We start from the raw sequence: 23,488 nt of genomic DNA, 5'->3' as shown, positions 1-23,488 counted from the left end.
TGTGTTATATATGTGTTTGTGCATTTAAGTCTGCAAAGGCTAAAATCCCAAAGTTCACGCCAGGGCGAGTTTCTCTCCCACACACTTCCCCCCTGCCTGAAGCGCCTCCATTGTTTTTTAAATTTTGTTTTTCAATGTATTGAACATGTTAAATGTTGTAGTCATTCCCATGAAATAATGACATCGCACTGTAACACTCAAGCTTCTATTGGCTAGTGCTCCAAAACATTGTACGTGTACGGCTAAGGGGCGGGACATCTCTAAGCGGTTGAAAATTCAAAACAGAGTCGACCAGCTAACCAATCAGAGCACACCGGGCTCTGGTTTCAGACAGAGGGTGAAAATAAATACTGCAGCACAGGCAGTAGTGCTTCAGACCTTTTTTGAACATTAAAGCATGGAGACATGTCACAGTCGAGGCACAAAATACAAATATGAACCTGAAAATGAGTATAATAGGGCCCCTTTAATGTTGGCTGAGGTATGATGAGGACTTAAAGCGTTTGCTGATGATCCTCGTCAGGACAATGTGCTGCCCTCAGCACAATACAGCGAGTTCAGACCAAACTCAGTCAACCCCTCACTGTGACCTTTGGAGCGCAAAAATAGTGTTTTTCTGCTCAGTTTGCAGAATCGATGGAAAGCGGGGACAACAAGCGGAGTGGGATAACGCTAGTAAATCCATGTGTGCTTGTGAAAGAGAGCACGGTAACTTTGCCCTAAATTGATGCTCCTGATCTTTTGGCCTCAATCAAACCACAATACAAGCGATCAGTACCCATTGAACTTTATCTGACACAGTGGTTCTTCTAAAGTCTGGTCAATAATCCGTAGATAAACCTGCAACTGTTTGGTCACTCTATATCTGTGTCTGTATGTAGAATTATTCTCCTACATCCATCTATTTCCTGGAGAGACGTGCTGTAATTACACACTTCTGTTTTGATTTGCGTATCCATGGTAATAAGGAGTATTATTTTCATTATATCACATCGAGATTAAATACCTGAGGGTTCTACGAGCGTAAGGGCATAGAAACACATGAAGGTCCACGCACATGCTCCCCAACTCCGGCCCCCTGCTCCGCTCCCCTCTGCATTTAGCTAAAGCTCTCCTTCAGACTGCATATTTCTGTTTTTGTTCGGTTTTATTGCACAGCAGTAAACCCCCTCCACGACTGGTTCCACAGACGCTGCCCCCTGCAAACTCTTGCTTCATTTTCTCCATTATAGCGGGGTGGACAGAGGGAGGAGAGGGGGAGAAAGAGGAAAGGAGGGGAAACAGAGACAGAAACTGCGCTCTTATCAGTCTTTTATTTTACCCAAATGACCTGCAGGATCAGCTATTAAAACCAAGAGGAACCAGTCATTTCTGGTTCAAACTGGCCTCTGGAGAAAAGGGCACAGTCAACACAGCTCAGTGGCCATGCGGCACTTTGTTGGTAGCCCCATGCCATCCTGTGCCATGCCGTGCACTCTTCCTGTGCCCGTACCCCGCCCTGACCCTTAATGCCTTGTGTGCCAAGCCACCAGGTTACCCGGAGTTCACCGGTCTCGCATGGCACACCATGGAATGCCCCTTGCCCGTCTCCACTTTTTGCCTCCCTCCCATTGTGGCTGCCATCAAATATCTCTCCACTAATTACTTAATTGATTAATGTATTCAGTTTTAAAATGGGTCACTACATATCGGTCACTGCAAAACATAAAACAGCACAGCGCAGTCTGCACTTTCATTTGATTTGATGCCTGCAGTGATGGAAAAAGTACTCTTCACAAAAAGTATAAAAACAACACTATTTCATCATCTCAACTAGAATTATCAGCAACAAAAGCTCAGCTTCAAAATAAACATATGGATTAAAATGATCCCAAGGATAGATGTATTATTAAAAGTATCAGATTGTTAATATACAGAAAGTCTCAAATTAGCGCTTGGGCCCCTCAAAAAGGGAGGGTCCAAATAAATCTGAGATGTGGTGATGATTAATGGGAGATTGTTAGAAAGATATCATGAAACCATAAAAGTTCTGACTCTCAAATTGATAGATGTGGTGGAATAAATGGTATAATATGTTCCTCTTGACCTAGGAAGGACGTTTTTACATAGCAAGAAAGTACATTAAAAGTATACCAAAATATATTACTTGAGTAAATATACTTTGCTACATTCCACATGGATACAGGCAATACCACCTTAGCTGTTTGTCTAGGCATTCCCTTTTTAAATCCTTAAAAGGTATTTCTTATTTTTCCCATCATCCTTTGTGTATTTCCCTGCCTAACTGTAGCCCCCTTGTATGAGGTTAACTGGCCATAAAGAAGCTTCTCAGCCCACACACATACAAACACCACACGATATCCCATTCATCTAATTTAAGCAAGATTTGCCCCTAAAACTTTTATTGTTTTGGGGTTTCTCCATAATCATGATGTGGCCCATTTTATCGCAATACATACTGATTCTGTCATTTAGTCGGAGGTGTACGCAGCTCTGAGGGCTCCAGCTAATATTTAGGTCAAATATAATAAAAGTTAGAATACATGTTTACTCCTCTACATGGGTGTTTCCATCATGCCAGAAACGTTTGGCTCTTTGCTGACAGACTGATTTAAGTCCATCACCTCTCTTTGCACGGGAAAGATCAGGAGGGTGAAGAGGCCTGTGAAAGATGGAGAATGAGAGAAAAGGGGGGGGGGGGGGAGAAAGGGAGAGACAATAAACAGGACGGGCCCTAGGAAAGTGCAGGAAGGGGGAGGGATGGAGGAGGGGTGGGAATCATCTGACAGATTTCAGAAAGATGGAGCAGAGAGAAGGACATATGGAAGAAGTCTCTGCCTGCTAGTTTCTGCACTGTCCATCTGTTGATCTCTCCCATCACGCACCCTCCTCATTCTCCATTTCAGCCCTCCTTCTTTTAAACCCAGCCTCTAAACTCCTTCACACAGCCTCACCCTCTGACCATCCCCCCCTGACCCACCCCCGACCTTCTACACACTCGGTGCACCTACCTTAAGGCTTTGTTTTGAAAAGGCTCTGCAGCGCCCCAGACTTAGTGATGTCATTTTGTGAGAGTGTTTGTCTCTGATACTGTGTGTATAGGTGTGTGTGTGTGTGTGTGTGTGTGTGTGTGTGTGTGTGTGTGTGTGTGTGTGTGTGTGTGTGTGTGTGTGTGTGTGTGTGTGTGTGTGTGTGTGTGTGTGTGTGTGTGTGTGTGTGTGTGTGTGTGTGTGTGTGTGTGTGTGTGTGTGTGTGTGTGTGTGTGTGTGTGTGTGTGTGTGTGTGTGTGTGTGTGTGTGTGTGTGTGTGTGTGTGTGTGTGTGTGTGTGTGTGTGTGTGTGTGTGTGTGTGTGTGTGTGTGTGTGTGTGTGTGTGTGTGTGTGTGTGTGTGATGGCAGGGGGTGGTTGCTGTCAGTGTGGGGGTTGGTGGGCTCCTCAGTATGGTTGTGAGTGCCGGGTAGTGTTTTGAAAGGGGGCATTGTTCAACAGGTCTCGCTCTGTTTGGATTCGCAGGCCAAATGTTTGCGTGTTAAAGAATGCAGATAGCTGGGTTGCTACGAAGGTGTTTCACTTTCCAAGAATGACACGTCGTTTTTCTTAACCCTCTACTCACGTGCAACAAATTCACTCTATGGAAGTCCTCCTGCAGCTGAGTTCTTTATCTATTTGTGATAAATGAGTCTGTGCCTCTTTGTTTTTTTGCAAAGTCTTAAAATGCAGAGGAGATAAGAGAAAAGCAGCCAGTCAGGATCATAGCTGTCAGGGTTGAAGGGAAACATTTACACTAGTAGTACGTGAAGTTCTGCTTTTGCAAAGATAAACTAGACTTCATGTTTCTTAAAGGGAAATAACACCTTTTTAATTTTGGACACAGCCTTAGTCTACACTTCCCTTGAAAATTATTTTGTGTGTTATATAATTACTGTTAAAGTATCAAACCATCCAAGGAAATGAACGTATTCAGAACCTTTGCCTTTAAACAAGCATTAGGGCTCCCATAATGTTGAAATGTCACAATATATATTAAAGTTTGAGTATCATTAAAGTCATTCCCAGGCTGCAATGACATAGAAGCTATGAGCTTAAGTATGACCCGGAAACACAAAACAATCAGAGAAGACAGGGCTTTTTTGGGAAGGGGGCTTAAAGGGATAGGCACTGATAGACAACTGAGCGTTTCATAGAAAGGGGTAAATACAGTCATGTTCAGACAGACAGACAACATTAAAGCAACTAAAAAGGTTGGAGAAATCTAAAATACTAATGTGAACAATACAAATTAATATTGGTGAACCAGTCTTAATCAACCATTTCCCCCCTTATTAACAGAACGGTCCCCTCATCGACCGATCCTCCAGGCGGGTCTCCCGGCCAACACCACAGTAAACGTCGGGGAGGACGCCCGCTTCGTCTGTAAGGTCTACAGCGACGCCCAGCCTCACATCCAGTGGCTCAAACACATCACTCAGAACGGTAGTCGCTACGGCCCCGACGGACACCCATACGTCCGAGTGTTGAAGGTACATTGCCACACTTCCTCTTTTAGATTTGATTATTTTGATTATAGTACCTCCTTTTTTCTTTGCTGGTGTATTGCCAGATGTTGCAGGTGTTTTTGATAACAAGTCATAAAAGGTCTAATCATTTCTCCCTTATTAAAGTGATAGGTGTTTTCCATGCTGGCCATGGTGGTGATTCCAGAAATATAGTATCTGTAGTCATGATGTCTGATTTTACAAGTATGTGTGTGTGGATTGCAGCGTTCAGGCATTAACAGTTCCGACGTGGAGATGCTCACCCTCACCAACGTGACGGAGGCGGACGCTGGGGAGTATATCTGTAAAGTCTCCAATTATATAGGCGAGGCCAACCAGTCGGGCTGGCTCACAGTCGTCCCAGGTAACCTTTGAGACCTGACTACCCACCAACCCTCCCTCCCCCCCCCCCCCCCCCCCCCGTTCCCGGTGTGGTTTCCTGGGCTCTGTCCCTGACCTGCTGTGCTGTGGTGGTCCTTCTGGTGGTCTCTTGGTGCTCCTGGGGCTCACACCCCCTTTCTCTCCCCCTAATGGTACATCCTTGTGTTTCAGCTGCTCCTTCCACTGCTGGGATTGGTGCAGTCATGGAAGCACTGGTGCATACCTAGACACTGAAATTGTCACAGCTAGCATGTGACGTTCACATTCTGTCTCTTGCAAGCTGTGTCAAGATGGTGTACGGTGTTGCAATACAGTGCTCTCCATGCAATTTGTGTTTGTGTTGTTGCATGTGTCCAATCCAGTTATGGATTAGACTTCGATTAGCAGGTTTTATTGGTGACGGGGGTCTTTTTGGTTGTTTTGTTTTTGGTGTATTTTCTGTTTTGGTGGGATCTATCTGTTTCTGTGTTTATGAAGCCTCCTCCTCCTCCTCTTCACCCCAACAGCCTTCGCTCTAGATGGGACCTCGCAGATGGAAGCCATCCAGCTCCTCTTATTTCTCTTTTGGTGTTTTGGGTCTGATTTTTTTTCTTCTCTCCTCCCCATTTCCTCTTTCCCCCCCCCCCCCCCCCCCCCAACCCCCTCTGCTCTGATCTTCTTCCCGCTCTTTCTTCTTTGACACCTCCCCATTTTCCTCCTCTTCTTCTTCTCCCCAGACTGCAGGTGTTAACACCACAGATAAGGAGATAGAAGTTCTCTACTTGCCCAATGTAACATTTGGAGATGCTGGGGAGTATACGTGCTTGGCGGGTAATTCTATTGGGATCTCCTTTCACACTGCTTGGTTGACGGTGCTTCCAGGTATATACACTCGTGTACTGTCCTCTCTTTCCCTTCTCTCAGCCTGTTTGTTTGTGTCATTACAATGACCTCTGCGGAAGGCAAGTCCTCCCCCCGGAGTCCGAGGCGTACAGCTCAAATATTAGATTACTGCCATGAACCTGCACGGTCAACATCCGAGACAATGAAACGTAAGAGCAGGGAGCATATATTCAAAAATATTATCTGGATTGGCGAGCTGTTGAAAGCTCAGAGCAGATAAGAGGGTAGTTTGCAGACGACTTATTATAACTCTGAGATGGAAGTGGAGCTCCCAGAGCGGCTCGAGTGTCTCCGGACTCCAAAAGGAGGGGAGTGTTTGTTGCCCGCCTTCTATCTCTCCTATGCACCTTGGGAAAAGTCTTTCAGTGCCACATTTTTGTTCTACATGCAAGATAAAGTGTTTATTTGTAGGCCTTAAAAGCGTTCTTCAACCCTTCCCTGGCTCTGATAACTGGCTTCTTTAAAGATCCTTATCTCATCTTGAAATAAAGATGGAAAGGTAAAGCTCAACACTCGCTCAAAGTTGGCTTGTCTCTCTCAATTATCAAGGCCAACCCTCTCCGGCTCTACACAGGGAATGACTCATGCGTGTGAATGTTTGTGGGTTTTCGTTTATCAACTTGTTTTATCCTATTTTTGTCCCTTGCTGTATGTCAGGCCTGTAATTATGCATACCAAAGGATCAAATACATAAAACATAGTGCCTGCAAGTTCATTTCAGGCTAAGTTGAAACATTTTTCTGCTCAAGTTGTAGCCGAAAGCAGGCCGGGCACAAAATGAGATCGATGAGACTCCCTTAATGTCTTAAGCAGACACCAGTTTTTTTTTGTTTGTAAACAATACAGCGTAATGATCACAGGCTAGCCATTTCCTGTGGGACTAATATATCATATTTATTGCCCTTGATTTGCTCTATCTGCACTGATGGCGCCTTCGAGGCTACGGCTTCTGTGTGTGCGCTGTGGCTTTTGGACCAGCAGATACAAAGCAGACAGGAAAAAAGGTTCCTATATGAAGCTTCACCTCCAGCTGGCTTCTTGGTTGGTTGGTTGGTTGGCTGTGCTGCACAAGAGCCTTGTTTGTGGTCTGGAAGGCTATGTATTATGGAACAGTCCATTTCTACAGCACACACACAGACGCACGCAAACCCGACCCATTTCCTCGACAGGAAGTTGAGGCCATATACAACCACGAAGGACACCGCTGTTCCTTGTTTGCGATCTGAAGTGAAGCGCGTATTGTTCCGGCGGCCGTGGGTGTCTGTTTGTGCTTGTGTGTCTCCAACATTAGCGCAGACATATGCAGGCCTGGTTGTGCTGAGTCAACATTGTAAATCTGTTAAAGCCCACAATGTTGTTTTGAAAAAACAGTGTGCGTGCCGTTACTCAGGGAAGAAGCGCTAGAGAAGGATTCTTAAAAATCATTTCTGTTTAGTTTGCCTGCCGATTGTGATTACATTAACGCATGAGTCATCCCCGAGCATCTGTCTCTGTGTTTGCCTGTCTGATACCCATGTGTGTCTGTTCAAATAGAGAATGTGTCGCCCATACGTGTGTGTGTGTGTGTGTGTGTGTGTGTGTGTGTGTGTGTGTGTGTGTGTGTGTGTGTGTGTGTGTGTGTGTGTGTGTGTGTGTGTGTGTGTGTGTGTGTGTGTGTGTGTGTGTGTGTGTGTGTGTGTGTGTGTGTGTGTGTGTGTGTGTGTGTGTGTGTGTGTGTGTGTGTGTGTGTGTGTGTGTGTGTGTGTGTGTGTGTGTGTGTGTGTGTGTGTGTGTGTGTGTGTGTGTGTGTGTGTGTGTGTGTGTGTGTGTGTGTGTGCGCGTGAGAGACTTGCTATATATTTCTTCCCCTGACCTCCGTCTCACTGCTCACCCTTTATTTTTTCTCAGCCCTTGAGAAAACCCCAGGGCCCCTTTCCCCAGACTATGTGGAGATCGCCATATACTGCGCGGGCGTCTTCCTCATCGCCTGCATGGTGGGCATCGTGGTGGTGTGCCGCATGAGGAACACTGCAAAGAAACCCGACTTTGGGAACCAACCGGCAGTCCACAAACTGAGCAAGCAGATGCCCTTGCGCCGCCAGGTAACAGAAAGTAGATAAAGAGTTCTAAAGGCATTTAACACCCCTAGAGGAGAAAATCACACACTGCAAAAATACAATGTCAGATAACAAAATAATATTATAATTAGGATTATTAGAAAGGAGGCTAATGCTGCAAAAGCATAATAAAATATACTATGGAAATAATAATAATTATTTTGTATACAAAACAATCACAAACATTAAACTCTTGTGGTATTTATACAATCTACCTCCAGCCTAATTTAGAAGGCATGCATTTCTGAGCAAGTTAGCACTGCTGCAATTTTCAGATTATTTTCCCTCTGTGCGAGCCATGCTTTTCCCTGAAGGGAAACGAAAAAATGTACGCTCCAAAAGGTACAAAAAGTGTTGGATTACATTCTTTGGAGAGACTGATTCCTGTGTCAAGGTAAGTTTAGGGCGGAGAGAGCAGAGAAGAGCCGTGGGGACGAAGAGTGAAGAGGCCGAATGATCCACACACATTCATCAATACTATATATATTTGTTAATATACCCTACTTATCAACTTTCCTTGAAAATCCAGTCAATCATGCACTTTCACATTACCTCTGACTCCTCTAGTGATGCCTTAGAGCTTAAGCTGACGTATGAACCCAGACTCCGGTGATCAGCCAATCCTTCTACTCCTACAGGTGTCCACAGACTCCAGCTCTTCCATGAACTCCAGTACGCCACTGGTACGCATCAAAACACGGCGGGGCTCTGCGCACGACGACCCGATCCCGGAGTATGATCTTCCCGAGGATCCGCGCTGGGAGTTTTCCAGGGACAGGTGAGGGCCGTCCGTTTCATAGTGTGCGTGTCTGCCTAGTTATTCCGATTAGCTCCAAAATGGTATGAGTTTTGACATTAATCACTCTTCGCCCTTCCACTAAGTTTCATGATAAAGGGCCCAGTAGTGTTTCCGTCATCTTGCTGAAAAACAGACAAAGAATTCAGCAAACAAATAAACCTTTGGATGTTTATATTATTTTCATAATGGAAAGTAGATTGAGTGATTCTGCTAGTTTCATCAAGATTAATGTTTGGCCTTGTAAACACTAATTATGACCTAGTCCTAATTGCAAGTTTTGCATAGTTTCAAAAAGGAAAATATATAATCATGTAAATGTAACTCATCCCCTGCAGAAAGCATTAAAAAGCCTTTAAAATGCAAATCTGCTTTAGAGTGCCACTTTTTCTGAAAGGGGGAATGCATTCTAACACAATCAGGATTCAAAGTCTGCATATAGTGCCTGTTCAACACTCTGCATGACAACTCTCAGTGCTGAACTCACCCTTTTGTGATTGTCCTCAACGCTAATACAACTATGTTTGGCTCACAAAGGGCATTACAGTAGCCGATAACAGCAAGATTACAACATAATAAGCATCTGTGTGATTGTATCTGGGCTGCTTAATGATCAGATAACTGTTGTTGTTGGTGAAAAGGGCCATTAACACTGATAGACAGCATGCAATATGACTAACTGCAGATGAATGCTTGGGGTGTCTGAGATAAAGGCTGCTGTAGTAAAACGACTTGAACTTGGCACCTTGGCATATGCCTCATCATCGCAACTGCTGCTGCTGCTGCTGCTGCTGCTGCTGCTGTGTCACACTCTCACTCACACACATGCTTCTGATGCTAAGGAATGAAGCGGTGCTAATTACTGGTTAGCACTAGCAGCTTTCATCTGCGTGTTTGGGCTAGCAGGGTTTGCGCTGTCTCATACCAGAGGAATTAGCACCACCGAGGTTTCTATTCGTCACGGTTGCAGCGGCCAGTGATAAGCTTTAGGGTGGATTTAATAGGACTGCAAAGGTTAGAGTCCTTTAATACCCACTTGAGGCCTCTGATTTTGAAATAAAAGGGAAAATCCCAAACCATAAACACGAAGGCCTGCCTCTTGTTGAAATAGTTGTAAAAATCATCTTTGATAATAAATTCTACCATCTCTTATCAGTAAAGGGAAATCTGATGTAAAACTCTCTCTGCAGCAGAATGGCTTTCTAGGGGAAAAGTTTAGATTTTAATTGATGAGTCCGCCGAATGGGTTGTTTTGTCTGGGCTGAATAAACCTCTGTGCGCCTCTCTGTTTGGGTCTTTATTCCTCGCCTGTCATCCCAGGGCCTGAGGGATCATGTTGGGGTTGCAAAACGCTGAGGAATGCTAACGTTTGCTGTTTGGATGGAGGAAAAATAACATTGATTATGTGTGGCTGGATGGACAGAATGGTTGCCATTGAGCGTGGCGAGTGTGTGGACAGATAGGGGATTGTGTTACTACGGCACAGCGCCGGCCTCAGGCCCTGGGCTCTGCGGCATGCAGTGTGAGTGTTTACATAGCCAGGACACTGGGCCTTGAGGGGTGGGGCTACACATGTCAATCAAATTAGATTGCACAAGCTACACTGCTAGTTCAGGGGTCAGATAGGTGCTTTGGCTCTCATGGAGAGTTGAGAAAGAGCATGTGTGGGAGAGTACATATTACGGACTACATTTATAAGAGCAGCCAAAATAGTGAAATTTCAGTTAAAAAACATTTATTTAGACTTTTTTACTCATCCAATATTTAAATATCCTAAATTCAGTGCAATTTTGTCTGTTGATATCAGGACCGCGGATGCAATATTTAGGAAGCTAATATGCATTTTTAACGCAATCATGAAAATTGTAGATTGTAACTTACTTCATTAACTTTTCAGCCTTCATTAACAATAGAAATTGTGAGACATTAACAATAAATAGTACTTAAATCTCCATCTACTATAGCAGTCAGGCCCTCCTGTGGGGCAACACAAAGCCAACTTTCCATCAGTCACAGGCTAATGTGTCAAGGCTAAGCTAAGCCCTGTGTAATGACTTGTAAAGAGTGTATATTGGAACATGCCAAGGCAGGGTAAACAGTTTAGAAATGAGTTGCTCTCCCCTCTTTATCAGGTGATTATCGCTGCCATGTCTGCCTTCCTACCTACTGCCCTGGCACAGGCTGCAATCACCACGCCAATAAAGCACTCACACGGACACAATCTGATTGAAACAGAGAGAGTGAACTAGTAAAAAACACCTACAGGGTGAGGTTGAGAAACTGGCTCGGTGCCTGGTTACAATACCTCTCCCTCTCTATCTAACGGAGGGAATCGATGCCACAGTCAAGTGAAGTTGATGAGTTTTTGTTGCAGCATCTAAACAGCTCCCTGTCTTGTTTTTTTTGCCCTATTTCCCGTCTGGCGAAAGCAGGTTGACCCTGGGCAAACCCCTCGGTGAAGGCTGCTTTGGTCAAGTGGTGATGGCCGAAGCGCTGGGCATCGATAAGGACAAACCCAAGGACGCTGTAACGGTCGCTGTCAAGATGCTGAAAGGTAAGCGGCGCCACACAAATCACAGAGAGGTTGTAATGGTAAACGTCTGGCTTAAAACCAGACGTACACTGCTTCATTATGTCTTGTGGGGCAAACTGAGTACATTGTATGTGATTTATGCTCCAGTGAAGGTTCAGTAGAAGTGCAAGGCGGGGCCTGGGGCTGTCATTAGTATTTGTTATTGGTCGTTGTTGAGTGACGGCTAAGGGAAGGCAGCGTTGTGTAGGTAAGGGTTAGGGGCGGTCACATACCTGACCCCAGAGCAGCAGCTGGCTGGAGCTCAGTCAGCACCCACACAAAGAGGCAAGTCACACCAGCACTGCTAAGATTAATGAAAGCAGCACCGGGGGGGTTTTGGGGTTAGGGTGGCAGTTAGTTCAGGTACAACAGCAGGTTATTGGACCAACCTTGACAATGGGAATCTGCTTTTTAGGTAAGGTAATGGTGCGGAGGAATGCAGGCAATGCTATTCTGACTGTCTGGATACCTGGCTCAATCCCTCCCATGAAAAAGGAGCCTCCACAGCAGATAATGCTCCAGATTGAACGTCTTTAATTCCTCCTCCTCCCTGCTCCTGGCACTGAAAGGAGGCCTCTGTGTTGTGTGAGGAGCGTCTCTCTCTCCGCAGTAACTTAAGCCCATATTGTCTGTCAGCCGCACTTAATCAGAAGCACCTAGAAAACAAGGTGTTGTCTCACGGGGAAGATACAGAGAGGAGAGGTTAAAGGGAAGACAGGGCTAAGCTGTGTTTGTTTGATGAGTTTCCCCTGACAACCTTGAATCCAAATTCTTCTGTCCTTAGATGACGCCACTGAGAAAGACCTATCTGACCTGGTGTCAGAGATGGAGATGATGAAGATGATTGGCAAGCATAAGAACATCATTAATCTATTGGGAGCCTGCACCCAAGACGGTGAGTAGGACGGGACCCAACATAACACATCATAAAGCACATTACGATTTTATTCCACAAGTAATGCACCTCACGTCAGCTTTGTGAACCTTTTGTGTCATTTTATACGAAAAGTTTGCTACACACTTCAAACAAATTCATAATATGTGTCATCAGACACACTTGCAGAAAGGTTGGATTTTAATTGGATGTGAAGTGTGGATAAAGCTGAGCACTCTAAGAATGTTTTTTTTTCTTCTCTCAAAGCTACTTTTGAAGATCAGTGGAGCCACGATTGTTTGAAAAATCTAAAATAAATACTATGCTGAGGAATGCCACTAAGGATTATTGTCCTTATCGATGAAGCTGCTGATTATTTTCTCGCAATATTAATTGGCCTCAAATGTCAGAAAAAATAAGAATCCCAGTTTTTTTTCCGCTTCAAAGGGATGTCTTTATATGTTTTTGCTTTCTCAGTCTAAAGATATTGAGTTTAATATGATATAACATAGAAAATTCAAAAATCTTAATATTTGAGAGGCTTAGAACTGATTATTCTTACATTTCTGCATGAAAAAATACTTTTCAATCAATCAATTATCGAACTAGTTAGTATTTAATAATCTATTGAGAATAGATTATTCGACTAATAATTTCAGATCCACTATGCCCATTTTCACACCCAAAACAAAAACATTTCAGTCACTGCAGGGTCGATTTAACTAGTTTTGGAGATGGGAATCTAGGCCATTTGGAAGTCATTTTCCTTAAGTTCTTTTCAAACTGAATTATCCCAGAATCCTGGATCAAGTCTTAACATCTATTATAGTCCATTACAAATGATCTCAGTGTCACTTTTTGGGAATGATTTATGTTCAATAGCTAATGCAGGTAGTTTCTTCCCCAGGACCCCTCTATGTGATAGTGGAGTACGCCTCTAAAGGCAACCTGAGGGAGTACCTCCGATCCCGCAGGCCGCCCGGCATGGAGTACTCCTACGACATCACCCGGGTCTCAGACGAGCAGCTTACTTTCAAAGATCTGGTGTCCTGCACTTATCAGGTGGCACGGGGCATGGAGTACTTAGCATCACAGAAGGTAAGGATTCACACAAACACACTGAAAGTTCTCACAACAGTCCCCTGCTGGCACATCTTAGTTCACATAGCATTTGATGAATTGTATCCAGGAGGGTTTTACGTGCGTCACTGTGGGAATATTGTCCTAAAAACATTTCTCTGACCCCCTGCCCAATCCCCGCATTGTCTCTCAATCCACGACAAAAGCCCCTCTGTGTGGAAGAGCTGCGAGGATTTCACAATGGGGGTACGGCCATGTTGGGCCAAACGCAGCCTCACGCTCCCTCTCACTGTTGGAATGTGACAGAGTGTACTGTCTCTCATGCACAAACACACACACATGTACATGCGTGCACATGCGCGCTGATGCACATAAACAACCTGGACCATATATGTGCTGAAGTATGCGAGGAACCCTTTCTTATCCAGACATGTTGGTGCAGTCATCGTGGCGTCATGTTAGTGCTACCTCTGTGCAGGAGATTTCTGGATGATTTCACACACCACAAACATCTGAATACCACTCTAAATGAAGTATACACCTGTTTTTAAAGTTGCTTTATTCATGCAGTGAGGTAACTGTCTTATTCTTCTCTTCCCCCTCACTTTTTCCACTCTTTTTCTCTCCTCCCCTCTTATTTCTCACTCTCTCCATCCCAGTGTATACACAGAGACCTGGCAGCCAGGAACGTCCTGGTCACGGAGAGCAACATCATGAAGATCGCCGACTTCGGCCTGGCCAGGGACGTCCACAACATCGACTATTATAAAAAGACGACCAATGTAAGTCCTCAACCTGCACCGCCACATATTGAGTGTGGAGTGGAATGTTTTTGAGAGCCGCAGTGTGAGATTTGGTCCACTTGTCTTCTCTCTTTTCTCTAATTCCCTCCGTTTCCCTCATCTTTCTATTCCGCTCATTCCCCTCGGCTGGTGTCTTGGCAGAAGCAGCAGGTTCCCAGGCAGCCTCTGAATGTAGTGCTTCTGGAGACTGCCTTGTTTATCCCTCAGTCTCTTGTTCCTTCAGTCCCATAGACACTTATACAATTAGCCAAAAAAGAGAGAGAGAGAGTGAGGGGAGCGGCTTAAACGTAATTGACATTTCCATAGTGGCCCAGTGGTGTCTTTCTTTCCCACCGCAGAGCAGCGCTGCCTTCACATCCTCATCGAGTATGCATGGGTGGCTTTTCATCGCATGCAGAGAGCTAGCTGACAACAACAACAACAATGTGCGATGATGACGATGGTGATGATGATTAGAACAATGGCGGCTGCGACAATGATGATTGCTTGTGTTAAGCTATTCAAGACAGAGCCATCATTGTAGGGAATTATTTTTGATTTCTAATCATTTTTACGTCACTATGATAGGAACACCACTGTCATATAAGTGCAATGTAATGTAGAGAAGCTAAGAAAGTTACACACATACTAGACATTTCTTTATAATTGTTTCGTACAATTTTTCACATCCTGCATATTTTTGCAGCATGTGAGAAATCGACTTTCATAAGGATTTATGTATGTGATATCCCTCCATTTAGTGTTTCAGAGTCTCTGATGAGATTATTCTTGCCATTAGCCTACCACGCAGCTATTGACGAAGGCCGCCTTGTCCGCTATGCTTAGCCTCCCAGCCAATGTTTTGCACAGGGAGATAAACTTCTCTTTATCTGTGACCCTGTTTATCTGCTCTCTTGCTCTAACAATGTAAACGTTCCTCTGGGAAACCCTCCTCCCAGACAGTCGCTCTAGTGCCGTATTCCCCAGGCTGCTTTCACGTATCGGCCTCTCCAGGAGTAATGAGATCTACTAGCGGGGAATGAATTCAAACATGCTTATCAGGCCAGGAATGAATTAATCCAGGGATGGGCTGTGTATTGTGTTTGACCTCTCACCTGTTTGTGTCTCCAGGGTCGTCTCCCGGTAAAATGGATGGCTCCAGAGGCGCTATTCGACCGGGTCTACACACACCAGAGTGATGTGTAAGTATCTAACAAACTGTTTCATATCCCTTTTTCTTCATCAGGAACTTTCCCCCAGAATTGGCAACCTTTTGCCACATTTTACCTCCCCAAAACTCCCTGGTGGAAGTTAGTGCTTTTACTGGTAGAGGGATAGTGCAGGGCTGAAAATGTTCTGATTGGTTGAGATATTGTGATTTACAAAACAGAAACAACTGCTATTTTAAAAAACGGAGAGCCATCAGTAAATTAGTCATGTGAGATTTCTGAGCCAGGCTAAAAGATGTTAAAATGTCACTTTATTACATTTTTCAAAAGTTTTTAGGCCAATCAGGAGGATACCAATATGTAGTCAGTGTAATGCAAATAACAGCCGTCACTTTTTTATATGTTAGCGGAGTAATGTGCCTAATCTTAATGTGTTGACCGGTTTGGATACAACAATAGGCTGAAGGAACCTTAAGATTCTTGAAAATAGTTCACTTTTGGTGGCAACCCATATGTGTCCCACAACCACAATTTCTCAATATTTAATGCACAGATGTTTGTCTGCAGTCTGAGTTTTTCCGTAGCCTGCAGTCATAATCAGAGAGGTTGTCTTTCAGGGAGTGTGTGAGGTGTTTTGGTGCAGCACTGGTGAGTGTTAGGTGGGGGGGGGGGGGTGGCTGCCTATAGGGGGCCAGCACTGTCCAGTCTGTGGCAAAAGTGAGGATTTCACGCTAGACTTGTAGCCAATGCCGTGTTACTAATCTGACCGGCTTCAAAGGGCCCTGGAAGGAGCCCGGAGCCCACCAGCGCCTCTTCCCCCTCTGACTCACCCCTCTCTGCTCTGGCTAAGCGCGGAAGTCTCCCCTCCTTTATGGGCCTCCACACAAGTCTAAACGCAACAATGCTGCAGCTCCTCAAACGGGGGGCCTCATCCTCCTCCTTTAGCCCCCTGCCATCCTCTCTCAACTCTCCTCTCCTCATTCAGTTACACTTTGAACATGTGGCTCATCATTTTGGAGCCGTTCCACGATCAAAATAATCTCCCCCGCCTCCCCTTTTCGCCCCGTCGTTCTTATTTTCATTCATCTGTTATGTGAATTGCTGACTGACCCGTCTCTGTGTTTTTTTAAAGTCTAACAGTACTCATTCTAAAAACAGAACAAAGGAAGAAGGTCCCTCTCTTTTTGGTGTTTGAGCCTCATGTGTTCTGACAGCGTTGTTTGAAGTTTCTGCTCCAGACACTGGCGGCAGAAAAGTGCATGTGGCAATTTGATGAATGCCGTACATGCTGACCCCTGGGAAAGAAGATGTTGTGTGTGTGTGTGTGTGTCTATGAGTCATACACCAGTAGCACAATCACCACAGGGCTCATCCAGTTAAGCGCTTGGATAGAGGATCTCGTTTGCTTGTGTATATGTGTGTGTGTGCAGATAAATAAATTGTGTACATAGACATCATGCCCTTCATGTTCCATGGCGCAGCACCAATCAATACCTGGGGGGAGTGCAGGCGGCCGAATGGGGGGTGCAGGCATGAAGTGCCGACTGTAGTTCTTTCTATCAGCTCACTGCTAATTACGTTTCATCACTCACTTTTAGTAATTGGCTTTTTCTCATAGCGCACGAAGGGGGAAGTAAGATGAGGAGAGACGTTTGGGAGGTAGTGTTCGGTGGGCTCACACTCAAACATCCCAAGAAGCGCAGGCAATCCATACGTGACATCAGATTAAATGAATACATGAATTCCAATGAAACTCGCCCCTTGCTGTTTTGACAAATGGGCCCAGGGGACTCAGCTCAGCACATGATGCCTTGTCTCAGCACTTAAGCCCAGAGACAAGGTATGATGGCCAGGCTTGGTGAAGGCAATGAGGGCGGTCTGACCCCTTACCCCTCACCAAATTAAAATAAAGAAAATATTGCTTCAGCTAGCTAGCTCCCACATTTCAGAGCCTTGTATTTTCAGATGTCGGTCAATTCCACTGGTGTGTGTTCATGTATTGACCGGTTTTCTGACATTTGTATTCAGGTTGCAATCCGTCTATATTGAGATTGTACAACCTAACCGCACAAGGTGTACATAAATGTAATGAGATTTAAATAAGATCAAGAATGAAATCCATGCTTATACAGAGTCACTTTATCGTTTATTATTGTAGTTTATGCATATAGGTAATGACTGGACTACATAAGTGCACTCTAAAAAAAACTATGTATAGTACTCTCCTAACAATGTTGCAAAGTACAATACAATAAAATAATAGATCATTATAAAGAAAGAAAGAAAATTGAAATTGAAAGAGATCAAATGTGTTTTTTTTTAAGAAAAACATGCGAAATTAAAAAATATATATAATAAGCACTGAATAATACATTAATTAGTTGTATATACTTTGGGACATGGTTGTTTAAAGCTTTATAAGGCAAACATATAGATTAGGAGGAATTTCAGCTGTTTACTTGAACCAGTGATATTCCAGCAGCAGTATTTTGGACCTATAAAAGGCAAAAAAGGAGTCCTGGGTACCACCCGCGTACGGGGCATTTCAGTAATCAAGACATGAAAATGTAAATCATAGACAACCCTGTGTATCTTCAAAGGATAAGAAGTATCTGATTATTGAAAGAAACATGACTGAACAACCTTCTCTACTCCCGTGGTAAGGCCTTACACCTGGTCAGTTAAAGTGACCCGCAGCATGTTTGTTTACATGTTTATTTGGTGAGTCAGGGTTGGCTGTGGTCGGATTGCACAGAGCAACATGTTGACGTGCAACAAGAGACGGTTACAAAGTAGAAACAGAAAGGAGAGATGAGTGTGTCAACAACGAGTGGAGAGATACAACGCACTGATAGACTCAGGGCTGGCTGTGTAAACAGATGGGGGCGCTGATAAGCACCCCCGACCTGCCTGCCCATGCCTTCCTACTCAGACCACTAACATGGTCTGGAGCTGCCTGCAAGTGTACGCACAGATTAGGGTTTTAAGCACGTCTATGTGTTATAATACCGCCTTTGTGTGGACATGAATCAAGCTTGCTGCCTGTGCAAGAATGATTCATTTGAGACACTGTGGATCTCTAAAATAAACACGTAGTGAGATAGTGATTGAAATCAGCGGCGTGAAATCACCAGTATTTAACAACCAGGATGAGGAAGTAGTTAATAGTTAGTATTCACCAGTCATCTTTGAGCCTTTCTTTCCTGCCGTGGGTGGTCCACTGTTTGTTTTGGTGTGGTGTGACTGGACAATGCCAGCCTGTGTGACCGGCCAGCAGGGCACAAAGGCCATCATTGAGATCAGCACCAGAGTGGCACTGGGAGCGGGTCTGCGCCACAAGCCACCGGACGGCAGAAAGAGGGCATTGACACCACTGCGGTCACACTGTTGAAGTCGTTTCCAAACTTTGGTCAAGTGACTCTATGTAAATGATCTGTAGGTTAAAGGAAAGGGAAACTCATAAGGCCTTCATTTGATATAAAAGTAGATTGTAATTTGGAGATGGCAGACATCCACCAAGGCTAAATGCCTCTTTGCGCGATGTTGTCAAAAATGAAAAATAATTTGCGGTCTAGCCCTGTGATTTGGAGCCTCTTAAAAAATAAAATGGGTTCTTTCTTGGGCCATGCTACATCATTCCACGAAATCTAGTAATAATCAGCTGACAAACAAACTGGACCTAAACATAACTTCCTTGGAGAATGAGTTCTTGAACACTATTGCACATGCTGTGTTGTAATTCTCGACTCATTCATAATATATAGTTATTTTTTCTGTCTTACAGCTGGTCATTTGGGGTGCTGATGTGGGAAATCTTCACCCTAGGGGGCTCTCCGTACCCTGGCATCCCCGTCGAAGAGCTGTTCAAGTTGCTCAAAGAGGGACATCGCATGGACAAGCCCGGCAACTGCACCAACGAGTTGTAAGTGTCTTAAATTGGCTTTATATATCCCAAATCACCCAAACACACAATTAGCTCTTGGACCCTGACTCTAAAGCCATCCCATTCTCCATGAGATCCATGACTCCCGGGCTCTGTGTCCACTCTGTCGGGCCTCTGCACAGCTGTGACTGGCTGCTATCAGTGTCCTCATTCACAATAAGTCCTCTGCAGGCAGCGGACAATGGCACAGCTCTGTTAGGATGCAACACTGAGAGGGTCGATGGAAAACAAAGTACACAGGCCCAAAGGCATAAACACTGAGAGGCATGTTTGTGATCAACAGTAGGCCATCACAACTGCCTTGATTTTAAAATGAGATAGATTCAGAGAACACCTGTTGCTTTTATTAATAATTTGACATGGAGACCTAAGTTCAGAGGCATAAATCTTTCAGCAAATTTTGAAATTTGAATACAAGTGAGAAGAGGAGTGGCACAGCATGTGTTTTGACAGGCCTGCAACACCTCCAGGAATCACTCTGGTCTCTCTCCAGTAATCCACTATTCTCTATGAGTAAACTGTACCTTTGTTTTTCTCTCTCAGGTACATGATGATGAAAGACTGCTGGCATGCCATCTCATCCCATAGACCCACCTTCAAGCAGCTAGTAGAGGATCTGGATCGCATCCTCACCCTCAACTCCAACGAAGTGAGTGCTGCTCTTTCATTCTTCTTCACACTAAATCCATGAAGTTCCAGGATTCACGGTGGTCCCATCATGCTACACAAACTCTGACATTTCCTGGCGAATAGCAGTATGACATTTCATAACAATAAAATAATATGAAATGATACATTCCTATGCACAGTTACACGTTTCTCAGGCCAAAGTAAATCCCGTTCTTGCCAGTGCTTGTAGGATTCAGTGGAATTTTGATGAACGCTTAAGCAGCAGTAGCATCCTAGTTGCTGACTTAAGGCCTAAATGGTGAGCAAAGAAATGGCCGGTTGATTTGATCCAGGCCCAACATGGCCGCTATGGCCCAGTGCAGTTGGCCGATCATCACATTCATGCCTTGCTCCCCACAATAGCCGCCATTTCTTTCCATTCCCCTTCCTGTCTCATGTGATTTCCGAGTGCAGGCCTGAAAAGAGGCCGTCGATGGAAAGCTGTCAAGACTCGTCTGCTCTTGGAGCTGGAACTTTGTGAATTTATGCCAAAAAAGCCCAACTTTGAGTTTGAACTTTTGAAATGTAATAAAGCAGTCTTTTCTTGCCTTTTTGTACCCCTCCTTCTCTCCCTCTGCCCCAAACCGCTGGCAGATGTGGAGGTCTTTAGTAATGTGAGCCTTCTCATGTTGAGCCGGGAAAATGGAAGCCAGCTCTCATTTTCTGAAAAACCCCAAGAACTCTTCCTCTTCACAACTAGTCCCAATAACAGCCCTGAAAGCAGAAGGGGAAAAAAAAAGGTTTCCTCAGCCGACATGAAAAGTCTAGAACAGCTTTAGAGAACTGGTCCAAGTAAAACATTTATAACAGGATTTTTTGGGTTTAGATCTCTCTTTATTTTCATTTTTGGGGTGTGCATTGTGTTCTGCCAGCTTCTTGTTCCTAGCCATCATAAAGTGTATTTAAGTGTTTCAGATGTTGGATTTATTTGAACTGAACTGATTGAACGCCTATCCGCATAAAACCATTAGTAGTGGACCTAATCCACAGCTCGGCTGACCCTGCTATCTTCAAAAGCTCCCCGGATTAGCCTGCAGTCCAACATTCAATTTAATACCTATTATTCTTGCAAATATTTTCATACAGTATCCAGTTTAAGATTATTATTTTTTCTTCTGTTCCATAAACCCTTCCAGGGTGATTTGGTATGGCCCGGATAAATATCCTGATGAAGGATACTCTCTCACCCTCCTCTGGAAAGTCCCCGTCTTGTTGACTGCACTATATTTATGTTCTCCTTTTTGCTCTGGGTCTTTTGCCTCTCACTCCGCTCTGAGGCGTCTTTCCCCTTTTGTAACATATGAGCTTGTGTGTGAGCATCCCTTAACCCTCTCTCTCTGTCTGTGTCTCCAGGAGTATCTGGACCTGTGCGCCCCAGCAGAGCAGTATTCCCCCAGCTTCCCAGACACTCGCAGCTCTTGCTCCTCCGGTGACGACTCCGTGTTTTCCCACGATCCCTTACCGGACGAGCCCTGCCTCCCCAAGTACCAGCACATCAACGGAAACGTCAAAACATGAGCCCCCCACCCATCCTTTCTACCCAAGCCTTACCCCTTGACTTCCCAAAACACACGTTGCACACGTACAAATCCTCCCATCTCCTGCCCCCCCATCTCCCGCTGGCTCCCGGTGGACTAATGGACCCAGATGGGACTGGGCTGGTGGCAGCGCTGCTGTCACACACTCATACTGCCATGCACACACACACTATGTGCTCACATGAGGTCTTAAAGGAGAGGACAGGGACCCTACAGAAGCTGTTTTATATTGACTGAATGAATTGACGTTCCTTGGGGACCCCCCTCCTCCTCTTACTTCATATAAACACACAGACTTCTCAGTGCTGTTCTCATGTTTGTGCCCGGAGGTTTCTACAATCGATGACGTTACTTGTTTGGTGATCTCATTCCAGAGGCTGGCATTCCAAGACTTTTATTTGCTCCTGGAGGAATGTATGGACCGATATGAACTTTGAAACAAAAACAAGGGACTAGAAGAGGACGATAAATAGGAAATGGACTGCGAGACAGAGCTTCAACTAACAAAACAGAGGAATAGAAGGAGAGTACATATAGGAACGGCTCTCATGTTTATTTTGTAATATTGATGCATTTCTTTTTCAGTTCTCCTAAACCTTCCCAATTATTCTGGAGAGAAAAATACACAGTATAATGTATAGTGCTGGGTATATTTGTAAATATATTCAAAAATGTATAAATATATATTATATATTTACAATGAATTATTTTTTGTATGGACTCTGAAATAACCCCAACCCTTCCTACCGTACTTTGAGTCTGACGCAGGCATTTTAACAGGTTATGTGTCCTATATTTCTCTTCACACTCACACATACAGACGAAGACACACAATTTAATACACAAAAACACCTGTTTTACTCAGACTCAGTAACACAGTTGAGTATTGGCTTTCAGGGACTGAGGTAGCATGTTAATTTATTGACTTATGTTTTATGAAATGATCAAAAAAGTCTGTAAAAAAAGAACAAAAGCAACATGGCAGAAATGATGACATTAATGATGCAGATAATACATAAATAATCCATTACATTTATGGTAATTTAAAATGATCTTTCGGCAGTAACAGAAGAAGCTATTTTTAGTTGGTTTGAAAGATCCAGGGTTTGTAATTTTTATATATGAATGTGAATATTAAGTTAAATTTTTAAAAACTGTAAATTTTATAGTCAGCTAATCCCTTTCTTATGTAGATGTTGACGCCATTTCTATCCAGTCATTGTACTCTTTCTAATGCTTTGCTTTAGGAAACGAGATTTATTTCTGGATATTTATATATGATTGACAGAAAAAGATTTTGGAATACTAGCAATCCTTCCCTGACTTAGACACAATATAGACTCTAAATTTATTTGACAGAATTGAAAGCTGAAAAACAAAGTATTAAATAATTCAAGTGTTTTTTCTCTTTTTCTACTGGACCAACTTTAAGATGTTCTTTTGCAAGTGTTCATGCTACATTTGCGAAATAAAAGATGGAAACATATATTCTTGTCCTGATCTCTGACTTTGATGGGTGTTGAGTTAGGCTTCTGGCAAAAAAATGAGGGGAAAAGCTGAATTTGTTTATTGTGTCTAAGTTGGATGAATGAGTTATCATTCACTGCACATTCTTCTGAGCTAAATCTCCTTTTCTTAGTAGCTGATATGGGCCGAGATGATGGTGCTGTCATTACTAAGTACTCAGTGCTCAGTGTTTTTCTTGGATGCTTCAAATCTTTACTTAATATGTGAGATGAGGGATTTTTCTACCATATTTACAATTCATTTTGAGAAACTGGACAACTAAGCAGGGACTCAGTAAGTGGAAAGAATACATTTTTCAGTTGTTTTATTTGGCAAAACTGCTAAACTCAGCACAAACAGAGAATACATGTGATTAAGCTAGGTACTGAGTTCATGCCATTGACCAAAGCAAATTTGTTAACAAACAGGGAACTCATGTGTATGGCCCTGTGTCTGGATCTGTAGGACTTTGATCAGACAAAGAGTCTTTGTTAGCCTAACGGCGGCAGACTGATTAGCTGATTGATGTCCCGTTTTTCTCTTATCAGAACAGATTTAATTCAACATAGTGGGCAGTTGATTTATCTAATTTGATGTAAGTTAATCAAAGTTGATCTATGAACGAGGGCGATTGATAGTGGCAGCCGTGGATGTGGCAGTATGTT

General features: G+C 43.9%; 1 protein-coding gene across 3 annotated transcripts in view; it reads left to right on the top strand.

Annotated features, from left to right (window-relative positions):
* Positions 1 to 22,803, top strand: part of fgfr2 (fibroblast growth factor receptor 2) — a 41,749-nt gene extending 18,946 nt beyond the window's left edge. The window contains exons 7-18 of one of the 3 annotated variants that reach the window (XM_079687284.1): positions 4,330 to 4,520; positions 4,761 to 4,899; positions 7,686 to 7,879; positions 8,533 to 8,672; positions 11,123 to 11,244; positions 12,047 to 12,157; positions 13,044 to 13,234; positions 13,876 to 13,998; positions 15,130 to 15,200; positions 18,952 to 19,089; positions 19,654 to 19,759; positions 21,133 to 22,803. In XM_079687284.1, coding sequence (XP_079543410.1) covers positions 4,330 to 4,520; positions 4,761 to 4,899; positions 7,686 to 7,879; positions 8,533 to 8,672; positions 11,123 to 11,244; positions 12,047 to 12,157; positions 13,044 to 13,234; positions 13,876 to 13,998; positions 15,130 to 15,200; positions 18,952 to 19,089; positions 19,654 to 19,759; positions 21,133 to 21,297 — 1,691 coding nt within the window. In that variant the 3' untranslated portion in view covers positions 21,298 to 22,803. Of the gene's footprint in view, positions 1 to 4,329; positions 4,521 to 4,760; positions 4,900 to 5,632; positions 5,778 to 7,685; positions 7,880 to 8,532; positions 8,673 to 11,119; positions 11,245 to 12,046; positions 12,158 to 13,043; positions 13,235 to 13,875; positions 13,999 to 15,129; positions 15,201 to 18,951; positions 19,090 to 19,653; positions 19,760 to 21,132 lie in introns of all 3 variants that reach the window. The other 2 variants (XM_079687283.1, XM_079687282.1) reach the window with 2 other exon arrangements.
* The last annotated feature ends 685 nt before the right edge of the window (positions 22,804 to 23,488 follow it).

This window comes from Notothenia rossii (assembly GCF_949606895.1).
Source record: "Notothenia rossii genome assembly, chromosome: 6".
In the NCBI taxonomy this organism is placed as follows: Eukaryota; Metazoa; Chordata; class Actinopteri; order Perciformes; family Nototheniidae; genus Notothenia; species Notothenia rossii.
This window is presented reverse-complemented; position numbering and strand designations above follow the sequence as displayed.